The sequence below is a fragment of the Hyperolius riggenbachi genome, chromosome 3 (assembly GCF_040937935.1).
Source record: "Hyperolius riggenbachi isolate aHypRig1 chromosome 3, aHypRig1.pri, whole genome shotgun sequence".
Taxonomy (NCBI): Eukaryota; Metazoa; Chordata; class Amphibia; order Anura; family Hyperoliidae; genus Hyperolius; species Hyperolius riggenbachi.
The window spans coordinates 276,804,829-276,827,743 of NC_090648.1; the positions used below are offsets into that span (position 1 = coordinate 276,804,829).

Consider the following 22,915-nt stretch of genomic DNA (forward strand, 5'->3'; position numbering starts at 1 on the left):
ATCTTTAGGCTTTACAGGGGTGCTTACAATTTAGCACCCCCCCAAAATGCCAGGATACACCCCACAAATGACCCCATTTTGGAAAGTAGACACCCCAAAGTATTCAGAAAGGGGCATGGTGAGTCCGTAGCAGATTTCATTTTTTTTGGTCACAAGTGTCACCGGTGCTCAGAAAAGTCAGAGATGCCCCAAAATGGGAAATTTCACTTTTGGCATAGTTTGTAAACGCTATAACTTTTACCCAAACCAATAAATATAAACTAAAGACATGTAGCACAATAAATTTGGACAAAAATGTATTTAGAAATTTTATTTTATTTGAAAAAGGTCAGCACAGAAAGTTAAAAAAAAAAAATCATTTTTTTGACAAAATTCATGTCTTTTTTGATGAATATAGTAAAAACTTAAAATCACTGCAGCAATCAAATAGCACCAAAAGAAAGCTGTATTAGTGACAAGAAAAGGAGGTAAAATTCATTGAGGCCTAGTGCACACCAGAGTGGTTCTGCTGCGGTCTGCGATCCGCTTGCGGGTGCAGATCCGCTAGGGTAATGTATTTCAATAGGCTGGTGCACACCAGAGCGGGAGGCGTTTTGCAGAAACGCATACTCCCGGGCTGCTGCAGATTTTGGATTGCGGATGCGTTTCTGCCTCAATGTTAAGTATAGGAAAAACGCAAACCGCTCTGAAAAAAACGGCACTTCAGAGCAGTTTGCCAGGCGTTTTTGTTACAGTAGCTGTTCAGTAACAGCTTTACTGTAACAATACATGAAATCTACTACACCAAAAAAGCTTCACAAAACCGCAAAATGCTTGCTGAAACGCTACAGAAAAAGAAGAAAAAGCGTTTCAAAATCTGCTAGCATTTTGCGGATCTGCTAGCGGTTTTTGGTGTGCACCAGGCCTCAGATAGTAGCTCGTATGATCGAGCAATAAACAGTTAAAGCTGCAGTGGTCTGAATAGAGAAAAAAGCTCTGGTCCTTAAGGGGTGAAAAGACTGCGGTTCTCAAGTGGTTAAGGTGTACATCACCCTAGTCCTTTGTAAGCAAGCAGGAGTCTTCCAGCATGTGACAGGTGCCTCCGTAGTCTTGCTCCCTGGCAGTTTTCTCTATAAATGTATTATTACAGCTGGTGGATTATCAAAGAATAAATCTGAAATATGAGGGTGTACCATTTAGGCAGGGCTTACACTTGAATGTGCACTCATATATATTATGTTTGGATGCCATGCATGTTCATATGAAAAAAAAAAAAAAAAAAAAAAAAAAAATGCATTTTCCACAGGTAAAAAAAACTGAAAATGCATTCAGTGTCCTAAAAGGTGCAAAAGGCTGTCCCTTTCTTTCCATTCATGAAAAAAAGAATTGTATTAGATGTAAATGAGCCCATTGATTTACGTTTACTTACATGGCCAGTCAGTTCTAATGGGAATTCATACTGCGGAAAACCGCACATGAATCTGTAAAGTGTGACCGCCTACCTCAATGTGCCTCTATCATGTAAAAAGGACCTTCAAGAAAGAAGTTTGAAGTGGACTATAAAACTTATCTTACTCTATATACAGGGATTCCCAACACAAACGCCCAACTTACTAACAACCCGCCGATACAAACAGCATGGATGTAAAAAAAAAATAATTTCAAATTGGACTTGTAGTTTTTGAGAAAATCTTTTTTTTTTTTTTTAAATAATCAAAGAAAAAAAATGACTTAAAACTTGTATAAACAGGTACAAAGGGCAGAGGTGACACAGAGAGGGACACTGGAGGCACAGGGGAGCACAGAGGAGGTACAGGGGACAGAGATGGCACAATGTTCCGACTTAAGAACAGATTCAGGTTAAGAACGAACCTACAGTCCCCTATCTCTTTCGTTAACCGGGGTCAACCTGTACTCAAATATAAACCAATCAAAGTATAAAACATTTTTTTGAGAAACCAGAATGAAAAAAATTGAGTATAAACCTAGGGTAGTATATAACCTGGAAATTATAAACCCAGGCCACTTTTACATCTCCATATTACTTCTCTGTTGGACTAGTGGACCCCCTCCCCCACCATATAGCTTCCCTGGTGGTCTAGTGGCCACCCTCCCTCCCTATATAGCTTTCCTGGTGATCAAGAGGCCCTCTCTTTCCCCATACATTATGTCCTGGTGTCTAGTGGCCCCTTCTACCCCATATAGCTTTTATGGTGGTCTAGTAACCCCCCTTCCTTTGCCATATACCTTCCCTGGTGGTCTAGTTGCCCCCCTTAGTCCCCCATATAGCATTCCCTGCAGTTTAGTGGTCCTCCTCCCTGCCTCATATAGCTTTCCTGGTGATTTAGTTGTTCCCTAATAGCAGTGTAGAGGCCACAGAGGCAGTGTAGTGGCAGCAGAAGTACTTCAAGAACAGGGGAGGTCCTTTAAGAACTGTCTCGCCTGACCCAAGGCCAAATGGCACTGCCCTGAGTCTCCCATTTGATCTGTCCTCACGCTATACTTCCTTGTTCTTATGCATGTTGCGTACATGCAAGACAACCAGAAAGTAGAGAGCAGGGCGCTGCCACTGGAGGACAGGTCAAATGGGAGATGCAGTGTCATTGAAGTGGGGGAAGCTGTGTATTCCATAGGGTATAGACCATAAGTTCCTGGGTGCTCAGACCAGTGGTAACTGGACAAACAATGCATACAAAAGAGTAAATGGTCAGCACTCCAGTTAGAAATATACAATCTTTACTGCTGCATAGTTAAATTTTCCAACATTTCCAGACAACGGTGTCTCTTTCTCAAGGTTAAAATGCCAAAAAGATGCGCACACAGGGGAGTAAAAGTAGGCATACAGCATCCATTCCTGGGTGTCTGCAGTACTGGGGGGGAATTGGGGGTTTTATTTTAGGAGTTAAGCCTACCACCTAATCTAAATATATTTACAGTACAGACCAAAAGTTTGGACACACCTTCTCATTCAAAGAGTTTTCTTTATTTTCATGACTATGAACATTGTAGATTCACACTGAAGGCATCCAAACTATGAAATAACACATGTGGAAGTATAGTACATAACCAAAAAGTGTGAAACAACTGAAAATATGTCATATTCTAGGTTCTTCAAAGTAGCCTCCTTTTGCTTTGATTACTGCTTTGCAAACTCTTGACATTCTCTTGATGAGCTTCAAGAGGTAGTCACCTGAAATGGTCTTCCAACAGTCTTGAAAGAGTTCCCAGAAATGCTTAGCACTTGTTGGCCCATTTGCCTTCACTCTGCGGTCCAGCTCACCCCAAACCATCTTGATTGGGTTCAGGTCTGGTGACTGGGGAGGCCAGGCCATCTGGCGCAGCACCCCATCACTCTCCTTCCTGGTCAAATAGCCCTTACACAGCCTGGAGGTGTGTTTGGGGTCATTGTCCTGTTGAAAAATAAATGATGCTCCAACTAAACGCAAACCGGATGGAATAACATGCTGCTGCAAGATGCTGTGGTAGCCATGCTGGTTCAGTATGCCTTCAATTTTTAATAAATCCCCAACCGTGTCACCAGCAAAGCACCCCCACACCATCACACCTTCTCCTCCATGCTTAACAGTGGGAACCAGGCATGTAGAGTCCATCCGTACACCTTTTCTGCATCGCACAAAGACACAGTGGTTGGAACCAAAGATCTCAAATTTTGACTCATTGGACCAAAGCACAGATTTCCACTGGTCTAATGTCCACTCCTTGTGTTCTTTAGCCCAAACAAGTCTCTTCTGCTTGTTGCCTGTCCTTAGCAGTGGTTTCCTAGCAGATATTCTACCATGAAGGCCTGATTCACACAGTCTCATCTTAACAGTTGTTCTAGAGATGTGTCTGCTGCTAGAACTGTGTGTCTAATCTGAGCTGCTGTTAACCTGCGATTTCTGAGGCTGGTGACTCGGATGAACTTATTCTCCACAGCAGAGGTGACTCTTGGTCTTCCTTTCCTGGGGCAGTTCGCATGTGAGCCAATTTCTTTGTAGCGTTTGATGGTTTTTGAGACTGCACTTGGGGACACTTTCAAATTTTTCCCAATTTTTCGGACTGACTGACCTACATTTCTTAAAGTAATGATGGCCACTCGTTTTTTTCTTCACTTAGCTGCTTTTTTCTTGCCATAATACAAATTCTAACAGTCTTTTCAGTAGGACTATCAGCTGTGTGTCCACCTGACTTCTCCACAACGCAACGGATGGTCCCAACCCCATTTATAAGACAAGAAATCCCACTTATTAAACCTGACAGGGAACACATGTGAAGTGAAAACCATTTCAGGTGACTACCTCTTGAAGCCCATCAAGAGGATGCCAAGTGTGTGCAAAGCAGTAATCAAAGCAAAAGGTGGCTACTTTGAAGAACCTAGAATATGACATATTTTCAGTTGTTTCACACTTTTTGGTTATTTACTATACTTCCGCATGTGTGAATTCATAGTTTGGATGCCTTCGGTGTGAATCTACAGTGTTCATAGTCATGAAAATAAAGACAACTCTTTGAATGAGAAGGTGTGACAAAAAACTTTTTTGGTCTATACTGTATATAGGAATTCTCTATTCTGAATTAACGGTCTTCTCTAAGTTAATATTCAGCTTGCCTAACAAAGATTTAATGAAAAAAGGGCAAATGTTTGTGACCGCTTGCATACTCTACTGCTGATGTAAATGTCACAGAGTACATCCTGGTAGGTTCCATCTTATTTGCATGATTACGTGATCAACAGCCCAGCCAGTAATAGCTTTTCACCATGAAGAGTAAAGGCAGCCATACACTGGTCGATGTGCCATCAGATCGACCAGCTGACAGATCCCTATCTGATCGAATCTGATCAGATAGGGATCGTATGGCTGCCTTTACTGCAAACAGATTGTGAATCGATTTCAGCCTGAAACCGATCACAATCTGTTCAGCTGCTCCTGCCGCCTGTCCCCCCCCCCCCCCGTATACATTACCTGATGCGGGCTCCCGGGCGTCTTCTCGGCATCTTCTCAGCGCTGCACCCGCTCCATCCCGGCGCTTCCTGTGTCACTCCGTGACCAGGAAGTTCAAATAGAGCGCCCTCTATTTGAACTTCCTGGGTCACTGCAGTGACCCAGGAAGCGCCGGGATGGAGCGGGTGCAGCGCTGAGAAGATGCAGAGAAGACGCCCGGGAGCCCACATCAGGTAATGTATTTTTCATCGGATCGGCCGCCGCTAGCGACGCGCACTTTACCCGCGGGCGATCGAGGGTAATTTCCCGCACGGCGCGATCGACGGACCGATCCGATTTCGGGAGGAAATCGGATCGTCGGCGGCGTTTACCGCGAACGATTGGCAGCAGATTCGATCCCAGGATCGAATCTGCTGTCGAAACGGCCGGGAATCGGGCCAGTGTATGGCCACCTTAAGTAAAATGACAGAATAAATGCTAGCTAAACTGGCTGCTGCCAGCAAAAGCTAGGTACACACACAAAGACGCTCTGTCAGGTGTCCCCAGATCTAGCATAATGAATCTTTACCAGCAGAGACGCCAACAAGACTTAAGGCAGCCATACACTGGTCGATGTGCCATCAGATCGACCAGCTGACAGATCCCTATCTGATCGAATCTGATCAGATAGGGATCGTATGGCTGCCTTTACTGCAAACAGATTGTGAATCGATTTCAGCCTGAAACCGATCACAATCTGTTCAGCTGCTCCTGCCGCCTGTCCCCCCCCCCCCCCCCCCCCGTATACATTACCTGATGCGGGCTCCCGGGCGTCTTCTCTGCATCTTCTCAGCGCTGCACCCGCTCCATCCCGGCGCTTCCTGTGTCACTCCGTGACCAGGAAGTTCAAATAGAGCGCCCTCTATTTGAACTTCCTGGGTCACTGCAGTGACCCAGGAAGCGCCGGGATGGAGCGGGTGCAGCGCTGAGAAGATGCAGAGAAGACGCCCGGGAGCCCGCATCAGGTAATGTATTTTTCATCGGATCGGCCGCCGCTAGCGACGCGCACTTAACCGCGGGCGATCGAGGGTAATTTCCCGCACGGCGCAATCGACGGACCGATCCGATTTCGGGAGGAAATCGGATCGTCGGCGGCGTTTACCGCGAACGATTGGCAGCAGATTCGATCCCAGGATCGAATCTGCTGTCGAAACGGCCGGGAATCGGGCCAGTGTATGGCCACCTTTAAGGTGCCCATACATTAGAATGAGTATGGGCAGATTCGACCAAGAGACAAATTTATCTCTATTCAAATCTGCCCATACACTACAGGCAGATTCCCATCCAATTTCAGCATGAAATCATCAGGGAATCGGCTGAGCCGCTGCTGTCCGCCCCTCCGCTGCCCCAAAAATGTATAAATGTATGCAATGTAGAGCATTTATACATTACCTGTCCTGTAGCAGTTCGTCTGGTTCATCCGTCCATCTCATCGGGTCGCATACACGCTAGCGGCACATAGCGTCTGACGTCAGCTGCTATGCGCCTTCGTGATGTCAGAGCGCAACCTGGAGATTGACGAAGTGGAGGTTGATACAGGACAGGTAATGTATAAATGCACTACACACTGCATACATTTATACATTGCGGCGGCAGCGTTTGGGGTTTCGTCGTCTTGCCGCTCGTTCGCAATTTGGCCGCCGTACCGCTGCGCACCGGACCAACCAACCTCGGCTCGACATTTTCCAATATGCGTGATTGACTGTGCGGCCAATTTCTGTCCCGAAATTGGTCGCTTTGTCAGTCAGGCATGCACTTGGCAGCACCAATTTTCATTCAATTTGATTATAATAATCGAATTGGATGGTCGAATAGTTGGTCGTCTAGTGTATGGCCCCCTTTAACGGGACACTTAAAGCGGACCCAAACCAAAAACTTTTTTTTTAATTCAAAATAGTTGCACAACTCTGACACATACAAAGATAAATAAACACTGCTTCAAGCCTATGAGCATTTTAGTACATGTATTTCACCCATCTCTTTTTATAACTAGGGTTATACAGGTGGCAGCCATTAGCAATTCCTCCTTTGCTGGACACCACCTACTCCACCAGTCTGCCGGATCCTGTCTTGGCAATTTGAAAGGAAGGGAGGGGTTTCTCCAATAAATGTCAAATATTTTATATTTGTCATCATGCAGCTGAAAAAAGGCTGCTAATTATTATTATTATTATAATTTAGAAAATAGATTTTATTTCTGAAATCTTGTATTTTTAATTTGGGTCCACTTTAAGTCACTGTAAAAAAATGAGTTTTACTCACCTGGGGCTTCCAGTAGCCCCCTGCAGCTGTCCGGTGCTCACACCAACTCCATCAGATGCTCCTGGCCCCGCCAGAAGCCACTTCTGATTTCGGCTACAGGAGCCGACAGGCCGGGAACACGAGTGATTCTTCGCATTCCCGGCCACAGGGCTGTGGAGTCGGCACAAAAATCCACCGACACCGACTCCTCAGTTTAGGATTCCACCGACTCAGACTCCTCCTCCTCTATTTTGCATATTACAATCTTGTTGATTGAAAGTACGGTATGTAACATGAAATTCGTTCTTAACTGCCAACGCTTAGGAATTTTAAAAGACAACTGCAGTGAGAAGGATATGGAGACTGCCATATTTATTCCCTTTAGTCATAGACTGAAACTAGTCCTTGGTAAGAGTACTTGTAAAAGGTACAGGCCGTAACAAAGAACATCTGTCAGGCCCTAGGCAATGTAACTGTGGGTACATGTAAGAGTGATGTGCAGGTACTCTGCAGGAGAATGAGGAGATTCTTCCTCTATTACACATTCTTCATGCACAATCTGAACCAGGTTTATGGGTGATAGACAACACCTCTGTGTTCAATGTGTACAACATTCTCAGTGGATTCCCTGCAGCTCTGTGGACAGTGCATATGTAGAGTATAGTACTACTGTGTAACAAAGTAAACCTGAGATAGATGAAATTAAAGTTTTATACATACCTGGGGCTTCCTCCAGCCCCCTTCAGGCTAATCAGTCCCTCGCTGTCCTCCTCCGCCACCTGGATCTTCTGCTATGAGTCAGGTATTTGAGCCAGTCTGGCGTAGTGCGCATGCACACACTCTGCCGCCGGGAGCGTACAACACCTGCGCAGCACTGTTGCGCAGGTGCAGAACGCTCCTGGCTGTGGAAGCGGCATGCGGCCGGACTGCGCTGACTGGATGAATTACCAGGACTCATAGCAGAAGATCCACGTGGTGGAGGTGGACAGCGAGGGACTGATTTGCCTGAAGGGGGCTGGAGGAAGCCCCAGGTATGTATTAAAAAAAAAAAAAAAAAAAAAAAAAAAACCTTTTCTTTTCATCCTTCTCAGTTACCATTTAATTCGTAGTCACCAAACTAAATTTTAACAACATATCAAATTATTTGATTTAATGAGCAAAGAGAAAACATACATTTGCATAAATCAGAATCAACGCAGAATTATTTCCATCTCATTGACCATCTCTATTAGTGACACAGCTACACATCAGGCTTTATACTTACAGCATAGATGTTATTTAGTTTATATAAGATTCCTGTGTACACATCATATACACTCTGTACAGTCACAATCAGATGTGTATACCTGACTTTAAAAATACGGGGACAAGTAACTAATTTTGATTGGTTTATTTCATTTTCGTGGATTAAGCACAGCCATTACTGTATGTATAAATTATTTATGATTATTATCTGAGAAATAGAACATTTTATCATATTTTCTATTTTAATTACAGTTTAAATTCATTAGGAGTCGGTGCATTTTTTCCCGACTCCGACTCCAGGCACCCAAAATTGCCCCGACTCCACAACTCCGACTCCACAGCCCTGCCTGGCCACAATAGCACCCTCTATGCTGCTATAGCATCTAGCATATAGCAGCATAGAGGGCGCTATTGTGGCCGGGAATGCGAAGAATCACTCGCGTTTCTGGCCTGTTGGCTCCTGTCGCCAAAATTGGAAGTGGCTGCCAGCGGGGCCAGGAGCATCTGATGGAGTCGGCCTGGGCACGATACAGCTGCAGGGGGCTGCTGGAAGCCCCAGGTGAGTAACTCATTTTTTTTTACAGTGACTTAAGTGACCCTTTAAGCTTTCTATACAGCAACCATGACAATCTGATGTAAAATCGACTTAAAGGGATACTGTAGGGGGGGGGGTCAGGGGAAAATGAGTTGAACTTACCCAGGGCTTCTAACGGTCCCCCGCAGAGATCCTGTGTTGGCGCAGCCACTCACCGATGCTCCGGCCCTGCCTCCAGTTCACTTCTGGAATTTCAGACTTTAAAGTCTGAAAACCACTGCGCCTGCGTTGCCATGTCCTCGATCCCGCTGAGGTCATCAAGAGCGCACAGCGCAGGCCCAGTATGGTCTGTTTCTGCGCAGTACACTCCTGGTGACATCAGCGGGAGCGAGGACACGGGCGTGCAGGCGCAGTGGTTTTCTGACTTTAAAGTCAGAAATTCCAGAAGTGAACTGGAGGCGGGGCCGGAGCATCGGTGAGTGGCTGCGCCAACACAGGATGTCTGCGGGGGACCATTAGAAGCCCTGGGTAAGTTCAGCTCATTTTCCCCCGACCCCCTACATTATCCCTTTAAAGAGACACTGAAGCGAGAAAAAAAATTTTATGATATAATGAATTGGTTGAGTAATACGGATAATTACTAGAATTTTAGAAGCAAAGAAAATATTCTAATATTCTAATATAGTGTTTTTTATAACATTGCATCATTCTCTAAAATTTGCAGTTTAGACACTACTGAGCATTCTAAATGGGTTTAAAAGTTCACTAGCCTGCTCTGTGAAATCTCCCCTGCAGAGGAAAAAAGGATACATTGGCCTCAATTCACTAAGCTTATCTCCTGTCTTTAATAACTCTTCTAGAGTTGTTACCATGGTGATAAGGCATGTAGTATTCAGGAAACATTTTACCTCAGGCAAACTTAAAGTTAACTCTTCTGTCTAAGTTAACTCTTTAATCCTTAAAATAACTCCAGAGTTAAAGACAGGCTGTTCATTAACTGTGTGTGAAAATAACTACAGAGGAGGTAACGTAAGGAATGAAGAGATAAGATAACTCTCTTACTGTGTGGAGGTAAGTTTTCTCTTGCCTTATCTCCAGCATGATCTTAGTGAATTGAGGCCATTGGCCTCAATTCACTAAGGGCTCTTTCACACTTGCGGCGATTTTGTGCGTTAACGCAAACGGCTAACGTTTGCGTTAACCAAGTAAAATGAAAGTCCATAGACTTTCATTTTACCTTTCACACCCAACGCTGCGTTTCAAAGCGTTGCGGTTCCGCCGAACCCGGGCGCAGTTTTTCGGCCAACGCACCCGCGAGCCGGCGTTTTCCGTCGGGTTTAATTACCAGCTACCGCCGCTGATTGCGTCGCACCGCAGATACCCGACGACACGCCGCAGGCAGACAACGCGTGCAGGAGAACAGCTCCTGCACGCGTTAGCTGATGTGAAAGAGCCCTAAGATCATGCTGGAGATAATAGGGCAAGGGCAGGGCTGTGGAGTCGGAATTGAAGAGTAGGAGCAAATTTTGGGTGCCTGAAGTAAAATGCACCGACTTCTAATGAATTTACACTAATTAAAATAGAAAATATGATAACATGTTCTATTTCTCAGATAATAGTCATAAATAATGTATATATACAGTAATAGCTCTGCTTCGTCCACAAAAATTAAATAAACCAATCAAAAAACAGTTACTTGTGCTGCATCAATAAAGCAGTCCCTGTATTTTTTAACCACTTGCCGACCGCCCACTGTAGATTGGCAGCAGCAAAGTGGCAGACCCAGGACCACGTAACGCACATTGGCGTCAGGTCCTAGGTCTCTTCCGGGCCGGGGAACGGGCGCATCCGCCAGTAATAGGCTCCGCCCACCCGCGACGGCAACCAGCCGGCCGTTCGGAAGCGCCGGCAGGTTGTTAACCCCATGATCGCCGCATACAAAGTGTATTTGTAATGTATACAAAGTGTATTATACAGGCTGCCTCCTGCCCTGGTGGTCCCAGTGTCCGAGGGACCACCAGGGCAGGCTGCAGCCACCCTAGTCTGCACCCAAACACACTGATCTCTCCCCCCCTGATCGCCCACAGCACCCCTCAGACCCCCCCCGCCCACCCCCCAGACCACTGTTTGCACCCAATCACCCCCCTAATCACCCATCAATCACTCCCTATCACTATCTGTCAACGCTATTTTTTTTTTAGTCCCTAAACTGCCCCCTGGGGACTCCTGATCACCCCCCCCCACCCCTCAGATTCTCCCCAGACCACCCCCCCCCCCCCCGTACTTTATGGATCTATCCCCCCTGATCACCTTTCAATCACCTGTCAATCACCCCCTGTCACTGCCACCCATCAATCAGCCCCTAACCTGCCCCTTGCGGGCAATCTGATCACCCACACCATCAGATCGCCTGCAGACCGGACGTCAGCTCACCTCTCAAGTGCATTGTTTACATCTGTTCTCTCCTCTAAACACCGACTAATTACCCATCAATCACCCCCTATCACTGTTACCCATCAGATTAGACCCTAATCTGCCCCTTGCAGGCACCCAATCACCCGCCCACACGCTAAGGTCCCCCCAGACCCCCCCTTATCAATTCGCCAGTGCATTATTTACATCTGTTCTCCCCTGCAATAACCCACTGATCACCTGTCAATCACCTATCAATCACCCATCAATTACCCCGTCACTGCCACCCATCAATCAGCCCCTAACCTGCCACTTGCGGGCAATCTGATCACCCACCCACACCATCAGATCGCCTGCAGACCCGCCGTCAGATCACCTCCCAAGTGCATTGTTTACGTCTGTTCTCTCCTCTAAACACCCACTAATTACCCATCAATCACCCCCTGTCACCACCTGTCACTGCTACCCATCAGATTAGACACCTATCTGCCCCTAGGGCACCCAATCACCCGCCCACACCCTCAGACCCCAGCCCTGATCGCCTCGCCAGTGCATTGCTTGCATCTATTCCCCCCACTAATCACACCTTGAGACACCCATCAATCACCTCCTGTCACCACCTATCACCCCCTAGCACACCTACCCATCAGATCATGCCCCAATTTGCCCCGTGTGGGCTCCTGATCACTCAGCTAAACCCTCAGATCCCCTTCCGATCACCTCCCCAGTGCATTGATTGCATCTATTTTCCCCTCTAACCACCCCCTGAGACACCCATCAATCACCTCCTGTCACCCCCCTAGCACTCCTATCCATCAGATCAGGCCCAATACAACCTGTCATGTAAGAGGCCACCCTGCTTATGACCGGTTCCACAAAATTTGCCCCCTCATAGACCACCTGTCATCAAAATTTGCAGATGCTTATACACCTGGACATTTTGAGACATTTGGTTTCCAGACTACTCACGGTTTTGGGCCCGTAAAATGCCAGGGCAGTATAGGAACTCCACAAGTGACCCCTTTTTAGAAAAAAGAACCCCAAGGTATTCTGTTAGGTGTATGACAAGTTCATAGAAGATTTTATTTTTTTGTCAAAAGTTAGTGTTGATTTTTATTGTTTTTTCACAAAGTTTCATTTTTCACTAACTTGTGACAAAAATAAAATCTTCTATGAATTCACCATACACCTAACAGAATACCTTGGGGTGTCACTTGTGGGGTTCCTATACTGCCCTGGCATTTTAGGGGCCCTAAACTGTGAGAAGTAGTCTAGAATCCAAATGCCTCAAAATGACCTGTGAATAGGACGTTAGGCCCCTTAGCGCACCTAGGTTGCAAAAAAGTGTCACATGTGGTATCGCCGTACTCAGGAGAAGTAGTATAATGTGTTTTGGGGTGTATTTTTACACATACCGATGCTGGGTGGGAGAAATATCTCTGTAAATGGACAATTGTGTGTAAAAAAAAAAAAAAAAAAAAAAAAAAAAATCATCAAAAAAAAATAATTGTCATTTACAGAGATATTTCTCCCACCCAGCATGGGTATGTGTAAAAAAATACACCCCAAAACACATTATACTATCTCTGAGTACGGCAATACCACATGTGCACATTTTTGCAGCCTAACTGCGCTAAGGGGCCCAAAGTCCAATGAGCACCTTTAGGCTTTACAGGGGTGCTTACAATTTAGCAACCCCAAAATGCCAGGACAGTAAACACACCCCACAAATGACCCCATTTTGGAAAGTAGACACTTCAAGGTATTCAGAGAGGAGCATAGTGAGTCTGTGGCAGATTTCATTTTTTTTTTTGTCACAAGTTAGAAGAAATGGAAACTTTTTTCTTTTTCTTCTTTATTGTGATAAAGTTCATTATTTTCTGTAATGTACTGATAAACATTAGAACTTTCATATATTTTAGATTCAAATACACACAACTGAAGTAGTTCAAGCCTTTTATTGTTTTAGTATTGATGATTTTGGCATACAGCTCATGAAAACCCAAAATTCCTATCTCAAAAAATTAGCATATTTCATCCGACCAATAAAAGAAAAGTGTTTTTAAAACCAAAAAAAGTCAACCTTCAAATAATTATGTTCAGTTATGCACTCAATACTTGGTCGGGAATCCTTTTGCAGAAATGACTGCTTCAATGCGGCGTGGCATGGAGGCAATCAGCCTGTGGCACTGCTCAGGTGTTATGGAGGCCCAGGATGCTTCAACAGAGGCCTTAAAGAGAATCTGTATTGTTAAAATCACACAAAAGTAAACATACCAGTGCGTTAGGGGACATCTCCTATTCCCCTTTGTCACAATTTCGCTGCTCCCCGCCGCATTAAAAGTGGTTAAAAACAGTTTTTAAAAGTTTGTTTATAAACAAACAAAATGGCCACCAAAACAGGAAGTAGGTTGATGTACAGTATGTCAACACATAGAAAATACATCTATACACAAGCAGGCTATATACAGCATTCCTTTTGAATCTCAAGAGATCATTTGTGTGTTTCTTTCCCCCTGCATCTCTCATGCACTAAAGTTTCAGGCTGCTCTTTTCTTCCTGCAAACAGCTTTGCCCTTGTCTGTAATTCCTCACTATGTGAAAGCCCAGCCAGCTCAGAGGACGATTTATCCAGCTTGTAAAAGATAAGAGAGAAGAGAGAAGCTGCTCTAATCTAAATAACACACAGGCAGTGTGCATAGAGGGGCCTGGAAGGCGGAGTTCATAGCAGAACAACAACACTGAAGAACTTGGCAGCCTTCCAGATACAGGCTGACAAGTCTGACAAGAGATAGATAAGTTGATTTATTACAGAGACTGTGATAGTACAAAGTGCTGCAGTAAGCCAGAACACATTAGAATAGCTTTTGGAACTTGTAGGAGGATAAAAAACAGGATGCAATTTTTGTTACGGAGTCTCTTTAAGCTCATCCAGAGTGTTGGGTCTTGCGTCTCAACTTTCTCTTCACAATATCCCACAGATTCTCTATGGGGTTCAGGTCAGGAGAGTTGGCAGGCCAATTGAGCACAGTAATACCATAGTCAGTAAACCATTTACCAGTGGTTTTGGCACTGTGAGCAGGTGCCAGGTCGTGCTGAAAAATGAAATCTTCAGCTACATAAAGCTTTTCTGGCAGACGGTAATTCAGCCAGTCAGCGCAGTCCAGCCACGTGCTGCTCCCACAGCCAGGAGCGTTCTGCACCTGCACAATAGTGCTGCGCAGGTGTAGTACGCTCCCGGAGGCGGAGTGTGTACATGCGCACTACGCCAGACTGGCTCAAGTACCTGGACTCATAGCAGAAGTTCCAGGTGGTGGAGGAGGACAGCGAGGGACTGATTAGCCTGAAGGGGGCTGGAGGAAGCACCAGGTATGTACAAAACTTTAATTTCATCTGCCTCAGGTTTACTTTGTTACACAGTAGTACTATAATCTACATATGCACTCCCCACAGAGATGCAGGGAATCCACTGAGAATGTTGTGCACATTGAACACAGAGGTGTTGTCTATCACACAAGCCTGGTTCAGATTGTACATGAAGAATGTGTACTCTTACAAAGGACTAGTTTTAGTCTGTGACTAAAAGTCTTATGCTGGGCATACATGGGTCGATCCCCGCTCGTCTCCCCCTCTGTCAGTCCTTTCCCTGGCTGCCAGTTATGCCGGGAATACACGGGTCGATCCGGGCGGCCGATTAGCCGACGGATCGACCCCAGCCGCGCCCCCGCGTGTGCGCGCGGATCACTTGCCGCTCGTCCCCGCCGGCGCTTCCTTATCATAGCTCGATTCCCTGCCATTGTCCGCCGGCGGGAATCGATTGGGCACGGGTCGAGCGGCTTGATCGGGCCAGCTGAATATTATCAGCTGGCCAAATCAGCTGGTTGATACACAGTACAGAAACGTACCGTGTATCCCCAGCATTAGAGGCAGAAGATCTGCCGGATATCCAGGCAACTGGTATTGCTTAAAAGGGAATAAATATGTCAGTCTCCATATCCCTCTCACTTCAGTTGTCTTTTAAAATTCCTAAGAGTTGGCAGTTATGCATTTCATGTTACATACTTTCAAATCAACAAGATTGTAATATGCAAATTAGAGGAGACAGAGCCGAGGAGTCGGTGGAATCCTAACCTGAGGGGGGGGAAAAAAAAAAAAAAAAAAAAAAAAAAAAAAAAAAAAAAAAAAATCGGCGGATTTTTGTACCAACTCCACAGACCTGCTTTAAAGGGAAGGTTCAGGGACTATTAAAAAAAAACAATACAAAAAAACTGCATCCACTTACCTGGGGCTTCCTCCAGCCCATGGCAGGCAGGAGGTGCCCTCAGCGCCGCTCCGTAGGCTCCCGGTGTTCTCCGGTGGCGCGCCCGACCTGGCCAGGCCGGCGGCCAGGTCGGGCTTCTTCTGCGTTCCAAAATGCACCTCACGGCGGCGCGCTGACGTCATCGGACATCCACCGGGCTTTACTGAGCCTGCGCAGTACAGCCCGGAGGACGTCCGATGACGTCAGCGCGCCGACGTGAGGCGCATTTTGGAACGCAGAAGAAGCCCGACCTGGCCGCCGGCCTGGCCAGGTCGGGCGCGCCACCGGAGACCACCGGGAGCCTGCGGAGCGGCGCCAAGGGCACCTCCTGCCTGCCACGGGCTAGAGGAAGCCCCAGGTAAGTGGATGCGGATTTTTTTTTTTTTTTTTTTTAATAGTCCCTGAACCTTCCCTTTAAGGAATAGTTGCACATACGCATTTTTATATTCCCATATCTGCATGGAGTCTTATGTTCTCTTTGTGTGGGTTTCCTCTGGGTACTCAGATTTCCTCCCACGTCCCAAAAAAAAATAAAAGAAACATACTGATAAGTTAATTGGTTTCTTATCCTGACAGTGACATACTATGACAACAGTAGGGATTCAGATGTGAGCTCCTTTAAGGGACAGTTAGTGACGTGACTATGTTCTCGGTAAAGCATTGAGGAAGAAGTCGGCATTTATATAAATACATAATTATACAATTAAGCACATTTGCTGCTTGATTCGTGTTTGTGATTTTTCTATCTAGAACAATAGCCAAAAAGAAATAAAAGAGATATTCTGAAGCTACTGCGCTGAACATGGCCTCTTTGTACTGGCATCTGATTCAAGGTTACAGGATGCTACAGAGTATCTCCATTATATACTTTCTGTAGTGTCCCTGTCTCCATGGTGACAAAGTATAAAAATACCGAACAGCCTTTCAGATAAAATATCCTTGAAAAGTATAACAGAAAGCCAGATAAAAATTAAAAAAAAAGTCACCATCAAAAGTAAACATAGCAGAGCTTTAATAAAACAAACAGTTGTAAAAATTACCCTTTTAGCAAGGTTTATTAATTTCCTGTATAAACATTTGCCATCTATAAACTTTTTCGGGGACAGCAGCCAACACTAGAATTTTCTGTCCACTAGTGGGTAATTCAGATAAATACGGATTTGGTGTTGCACAATAACCCATTTGATCTCAAGAAAATGCAGATTGGATGCTAGCAGTTACAAAAAAAACCCCAAGCAAACAAAGAAAAAAACCCTTTCACCGAGACCCTAAACTGCCTTATGATAAAGTTTAAAAAAAAAAAACGTAGGAGGCGCCGACAGATATTCTAATATTGGCAGAAGAGAAGTCTCACACCAATCCTGAGGTTTAGGACCAGTATCAAATGTACGACAATCCAAGGGATCTACACACTCCAGTAAATAATAAATCCTTGTTTATTCAATCAACGTGACACATCTATCTGTATAACTAACAAACATTTCAGAGGCCCAAGGGGTCCCCTTTGTCAAGGTAACAAAAACAAGTGCCGAAGTCTGCAGCAGTCGCAGGTGTGGGCGCCTCTTTTTTGCTAAAAGAGGTGGCCACATGCGCGACTGCTGCAGACTTAGGTTCTTGTTATTGACCTGAGGAAGCGGGCCAGTACCTGAGAAACACGCTGTCTTTTGTGCATCATTAAAATTATTTCTACCCAAGAGGTTTGTTCTTTTATGGAGCTAAGACAATTTTACTCCTAGATTTCATAATTTAGAGGTTAGAATATCTTTGGGTGCCTCCTACAGTTATTTTTAACGGTAGTTCAACCCTTCGGGGTTTTGGACACTACGTGTTTCAAAAACCCGAGGAGAGGGACCAACTAGCACCTGCCCAGCAGACCTGGGATACCGAACAGGAACGGTTAATTTTCCGTAGGCTCTGTCGGTGGTTGCAGAAGTGCAACTCACCTTTGTGTGTATATTTTATCATTATTTTATATCCATATACCTGATAATACTGCACCATTGGTCCTGGTCTCTCTGATTACAGAATCTTGGTGGTTGGAAGCTCAACCACCAGGAGTCATCAAAATCTTATAACTAAGTTGAACTAACTTTTTTTTTGGTACTTAAAATTTTTTTATTGAGGAAATTGCGATACAAAGAAATACAGTAAGAGTGTATATATTCAAATCGAACAGTAGTCCAAAGCAATAAAATCCTCAGAGTTTTTTTGAAGAATAAAAATCAGATGGTGAGCAATAGTATGATTATGCACATACCGTAAGTACCATTAACAAATTCTAACATAAACCTTAGAACTACACTAATTCTGTTGGCTAAGTAGATATTTTGCACTGGCACCATCAGGCGATCCCCTTCCCCCCGCCTCCCCTAGGCACCAAAAGTTCTCCCACCAATCCAGTCTAACCAACCAGGTCTACCAGATAAGGAATGAAGTCAGCTCAAGTGATTGCTTCTGCCATAACAATGTTAATATCCCAGAAATCCCACACCTTTTCAAAAGCGGGCATTGTGCTCTTTTTGGTAGCTGTTAGGATAGTCCATGTTCCTAAGTAACCCAATTTTAGATCGAACCCTGTCTAATGTTGGAGAGGCTGTAGACCTCCAGAGAGCTGCAATAGATAATCTGGCCGCAACCAAAATAATGTTGGCCATTTTCTACGTGGATGTCCGAGTGTTTGGAATAGGGAGGCCTAACAGTAAGGGTCATATGGAATTTCTTTGCGTATGGTTTGGCTCGCTAGTTTATGGACAGAGCCAAAAGTTCTCGATTTTACGACAATACCGAAAAGTTTTTAATAAACAGTACAAATAAAAGAACAACCAACTCTAGCTTTGTAATGCGGAAAGCAATTCAAAGCTATTCAAAATGTCGATCAGACTCCTGTCTGAGAACTGTCCATGAAAAGATGGACGAGTCCAAAACTTGTAGGTAAGAGACTCAGAGCCATCAGATTAACTACGGTAGCTGAGGACCACAGGCTTAAACCCCCCTAGCGACCAGGGGATTTTTTTTTACAATTCTGCACTGCACTGCTTCAACAGATTACTGCGCAGTCATACAACTTACCACCCAAATGAATCTTAACGCCTTTTCTTCCCACCAACAGAGCTTTCCGTTGGTGGGATCTGATTGCTGCTGCTATGTGTTTATTTTATTTTTTATTAATTTTAAAAGCATTTTTTAAAGATAAAAATACCTTTTTTTTAAAAAAAAAATTTCCCTCCGTCCCTGCAAGATCCAGCAGCATGATCACCTCTTGTAGGCATCAGCCTATGAGGGTGATCAGTTGGGAAGCCTCTCCTAGGGTTAGCTCAGTGAGAGCTGTCCCCCCGTACAGCGATGCAGTAGATCACAGTGCTGTACATTTGATTAGGACAGTTTTTACATTTACATTTTACAGCCTGCCAGCTCCGATCGCGGCTGGCAGGCTGAGCGCGGCCATCTCCCTGTTCCTCTGCAGTGAACGGGCTCTCGTTCCCTGTTAATCTTGAGCGTTGCAAGATGACGCACCAGTGCGTCCTGGAGGAACGAGAGAGCCACTCTGCAGCCCCCATCCTGCGTTAGGTGGTCGCAGTAGTTAATAAGACCAAAACTGTGACAGGTGCACGGGAAAAAGTCATTTGGCATGCATTTTACTCTGGCGCCAATGTTCATCTTAAAGCAAACCAGTGAGAAGGAAAATGGTTTTTAGCTAGCTTGTTACCAAAGTAGTGGGGAGCCTCAGGATGCTCCAGAGGCCTAACAGATATTCTGAGAGCCCACTGAACCTTTGGGGCTGAACTCCCTTTTGTGCCACTGTACTCCGAAGGCACAACTATGGCTCACGCATGCACAGTAGCACAAAGCCGTTCATGCACAGAGGAAAAATGAGGAGGGAAATATGGGGTAACGGAACTCAACCAACTGAATGGGTACGAAAACCGATCAGTTCGAACGGAAATCGGATCGATTTACCATATAAATGCCAGTGTAAACAGGCCCTAATCCACCCCAAATAATGGCATATTTCGGATGATTAGGCTAACCATCATCATTATAAATTAGCCCGTTAATATGAAATCATGCAATAAAAAGGGCATGGTTATGTTTTCACATATTGAACTGAAAATTGTCAAACAATGCTTTTTAGCTTAACCACTTCGCATCCAGACCTTGTTTTCCCCTTATTGACCAGAGCAGTTTTGACGCTTTAGCGGTGTCCCTGTTTAATCACCAATAACTTAATCTGTACTCGTGCCACATAAATGATCTATATCTATATATATCTATATCTATCTATCTATCTATCTATCTATCTATCTATCTATCTATCTATCTATCTATCTATCTATCTATCTATCTATCTATCTATCTATATTTTTTTTTTTTCAAGACAAACTAAGCTTTCATTGGGGGGTATTTGGTCCCAAGTAAAATGTTCCTCTCTATGCATGTTAATGGGAAAAAAGGGGGGGAAATTAAAAAATTTCACTATTTCTCAATTTTGACCAATTTCTGTTTAAAAATAAAAAGTGCGATTGACATAAAAACTGTGCCACCAGTTAAAGTCGCCCCAGTAAAGATATCCAGATGTGTCCCCAGTATCACCCCACCCCCCAGTATAGCCAGATGTGTCCCCAATATTAGCCCCCCCAGCATAGCCAGATGTGTCCCGTGTTTGCCACCCCCAGAATAGATTGACAGATCCACCCCCAGGAATAGTGCCCCTCTTTATAGCAAGATGTGTCCCCAGATCAGGATTACCCCCATTATGGCCAGATGTACCCCCAGGATTAGCGCTGCCCCCCATTATAGCCAAACGTGCCCCCAGTATTAAGTTATGGGCCCCCCAGGTGCCCAGATGTGCAAAATTTGTAAACCCCCCTCCCCTTGGTTCCTCAGATGCCCCCCAGTAAACGTGTAAATCCCCTTTAGGTAATCCCCCTCCCCTCCCCCAAGAAACTATAGTCAGGTGTCCCCCCCCCCCCTTCCCCCATCAGGCAGCCCCCTCCGTGCACATATAGTTAATAAAAAGAAGGCACAAGCAAGCAGCCACACTCACCTACCTCGTTCCTGCGACTGTCCTGAAGGCTGATCCTCCGATCCCCGCTCTGCAGTCAGCCGCATATTGCCGGTAACCCGGGTCCCGGCTTGATGACGTCATCAAGCTTGGACCCGGGTTACCGGCAATATGCGGCTGACTGCAGAGCGGGGATCGGAGGATCAGCCTTTAGGACAGTCGCAGGAACAAGGTAGGTGAGTGTGGCTGCTTGCTTGTGCCTTTTTATTAACTACATGTGCGCCGAGGGGGACAGATGAAGGATCGCTGCAGTTCACTACTGCAGCGATCGTTCATGGGAGGGGGGTGGACTAATTGGCCAAAAGGGAACATGTTCCCTTCCACCAATTAGTATTGCAGCTGACAGTGCACTCTAAAGAGCACCCGACCGTGCACAGCAGGGCTGCAGCCAGGTCAGTATATCTACGTCGCTGTGGCTTGGAGGATGCCACAGCTGACATAGATATACTGTAGTGGAGGGGAAAGTGGTTAATATGGCTGTACACCTCATCACAAAACAATGTGTCATTGATAAGATATGAAAACATACTGATAAATAGAATGGATCCCAACTTAATTATTTGCAGTAACAGGAAGCATATCCATTGGCATGGCTGTAGTGGGGACTGTGGATTTGCTATATAAATTGTATGTAATTTTTATAATGGTTAGTCTATGTTATCCAGTTTTAAAGAAAAAAACTACTTGAATTAGGGCTTTATAGAAACTAATTGCTGATTGTGCTCTTTAGGGCTGGTTCACACGGACGCTTGGCGGCATTTACCGCCAATCGTTCGGGACTCGCTGGCTAAACGTTCCCATTAAAGTGAATGGGAGCGTTTAGCATTGTGTGGTTACCGTCGATTGCACAAACGCGGTGTTCCGATTTACCACGCCGTTTCAGTCAGCCCTAAAGCTGCATGCGGCGTCCAGGGTCGCCTAGCCACCGCGGCTTCGTGTCCCCCCCTGCGGGGGACAAAACACGCAGATCACAACAGGAAGTCGAAGATCGCCGTACCGCCGCCCCCCAAACGAGACGTCACAGGACGACGCAGCTTCCAGCCGCCCCCGGAAGCCTCTGCCCTCCGTGTGAACCAGCCCTAGTTAGGACCGAACCAGCTGAAACATTGGTTATGGGTAGAATGAACATTTCCATGTATTGCCAGCTTTGATCACAGGTGATGAGACAGCCCTGCCATAGCAACCTTTGCATCCTGTGAAGTGACTGGCTCTTCAGTACAAGATGCATAAAATGCCAGCATACATAAAGTGGCCTCTTGTCTTGTGGAAACAATGACTTTCTCACTGAAAAACAGTTGGAATGTGTGGATTTTGTTGGCAGCATGTAATTTCACACGGCACAAGTATATCTGTCATGAGCTACTAATAAGATACTTACATTCTCATGTTGCATGTGCTTCAACAGCCTCAGCTCTCTGTACGCTCGCTTTGCAAAGAGCTCAGACTGAAAGGGACGGTACAGCTTTTTGATGGCTACTTTTGTTCCTGTCCTATTGTCGATAGAAGAGCTGTAACACAAACATGTAATTACAAGTTAGCTTACATAACCAAGGCAAATGTGAATGTCTGAAAAGAGCACAAAAGAATGAGCGCGCGCGCACACACACACACACACACACACACACACACACACACACACACACACACACACACACACACACACACACACACACACACACACACACACACACACACACACACACACACACACACACACACACACACACACACACACACACACACACACACACACACACACACACACACACACACACACACACACACTGCAGAGTCAGATCTCTGTAAGGACAAGGCCTCATATTGGACATTACAGATTTTGTATAATTAGCTGCATTCTGTTTGACACTAAACTAATGAGTGTGAGATAGGCTTTAATTAGCACACAATCTGAAAAAAAATAAAATAAAGTGCAGTTTGCGACATTCATGAAACTATCCCATGCAGCCGGTATACTACCCACACACAGCATACTGTCCATACAGCAATACTGTACAATCTGTCCCAGGAATGATGTACTGGTGTCAGACAGGAAAAGTTAGTTAAGAACCTGGAGGAGGTCTATGGCAACAAATCTGTAGTATTATTATAACTATAATTTTATGAACCAACCAGTTAATTGATAAGGCACTGGCTCAACA

General features: G+C 45.2%; 1 protein-coding gene across 1 annotated transcript in view; it reads right to left on the reverse strand.

Moving 5' to 3' along the window:
- The window catches only part of MAPK12 (mitogen-activated protein kinase 12), a 165,093-nt gene that overhangs the window by 109,090 nt on the left and 33,088 nt on the right, over positions 1 to 22,915 (reverse strand). The window contains exon 2 of the mRNA XM_068276361.1: positions 22,135 to 22,264. Within this exon, the coding sequence (XP_068132462.1) occupies positions 22,135 to 22,264 (130 nt within the window). The remainder of the gene's footprint in view (positions 1 to 22,134; positions 22,265 to 22,915) is intronic.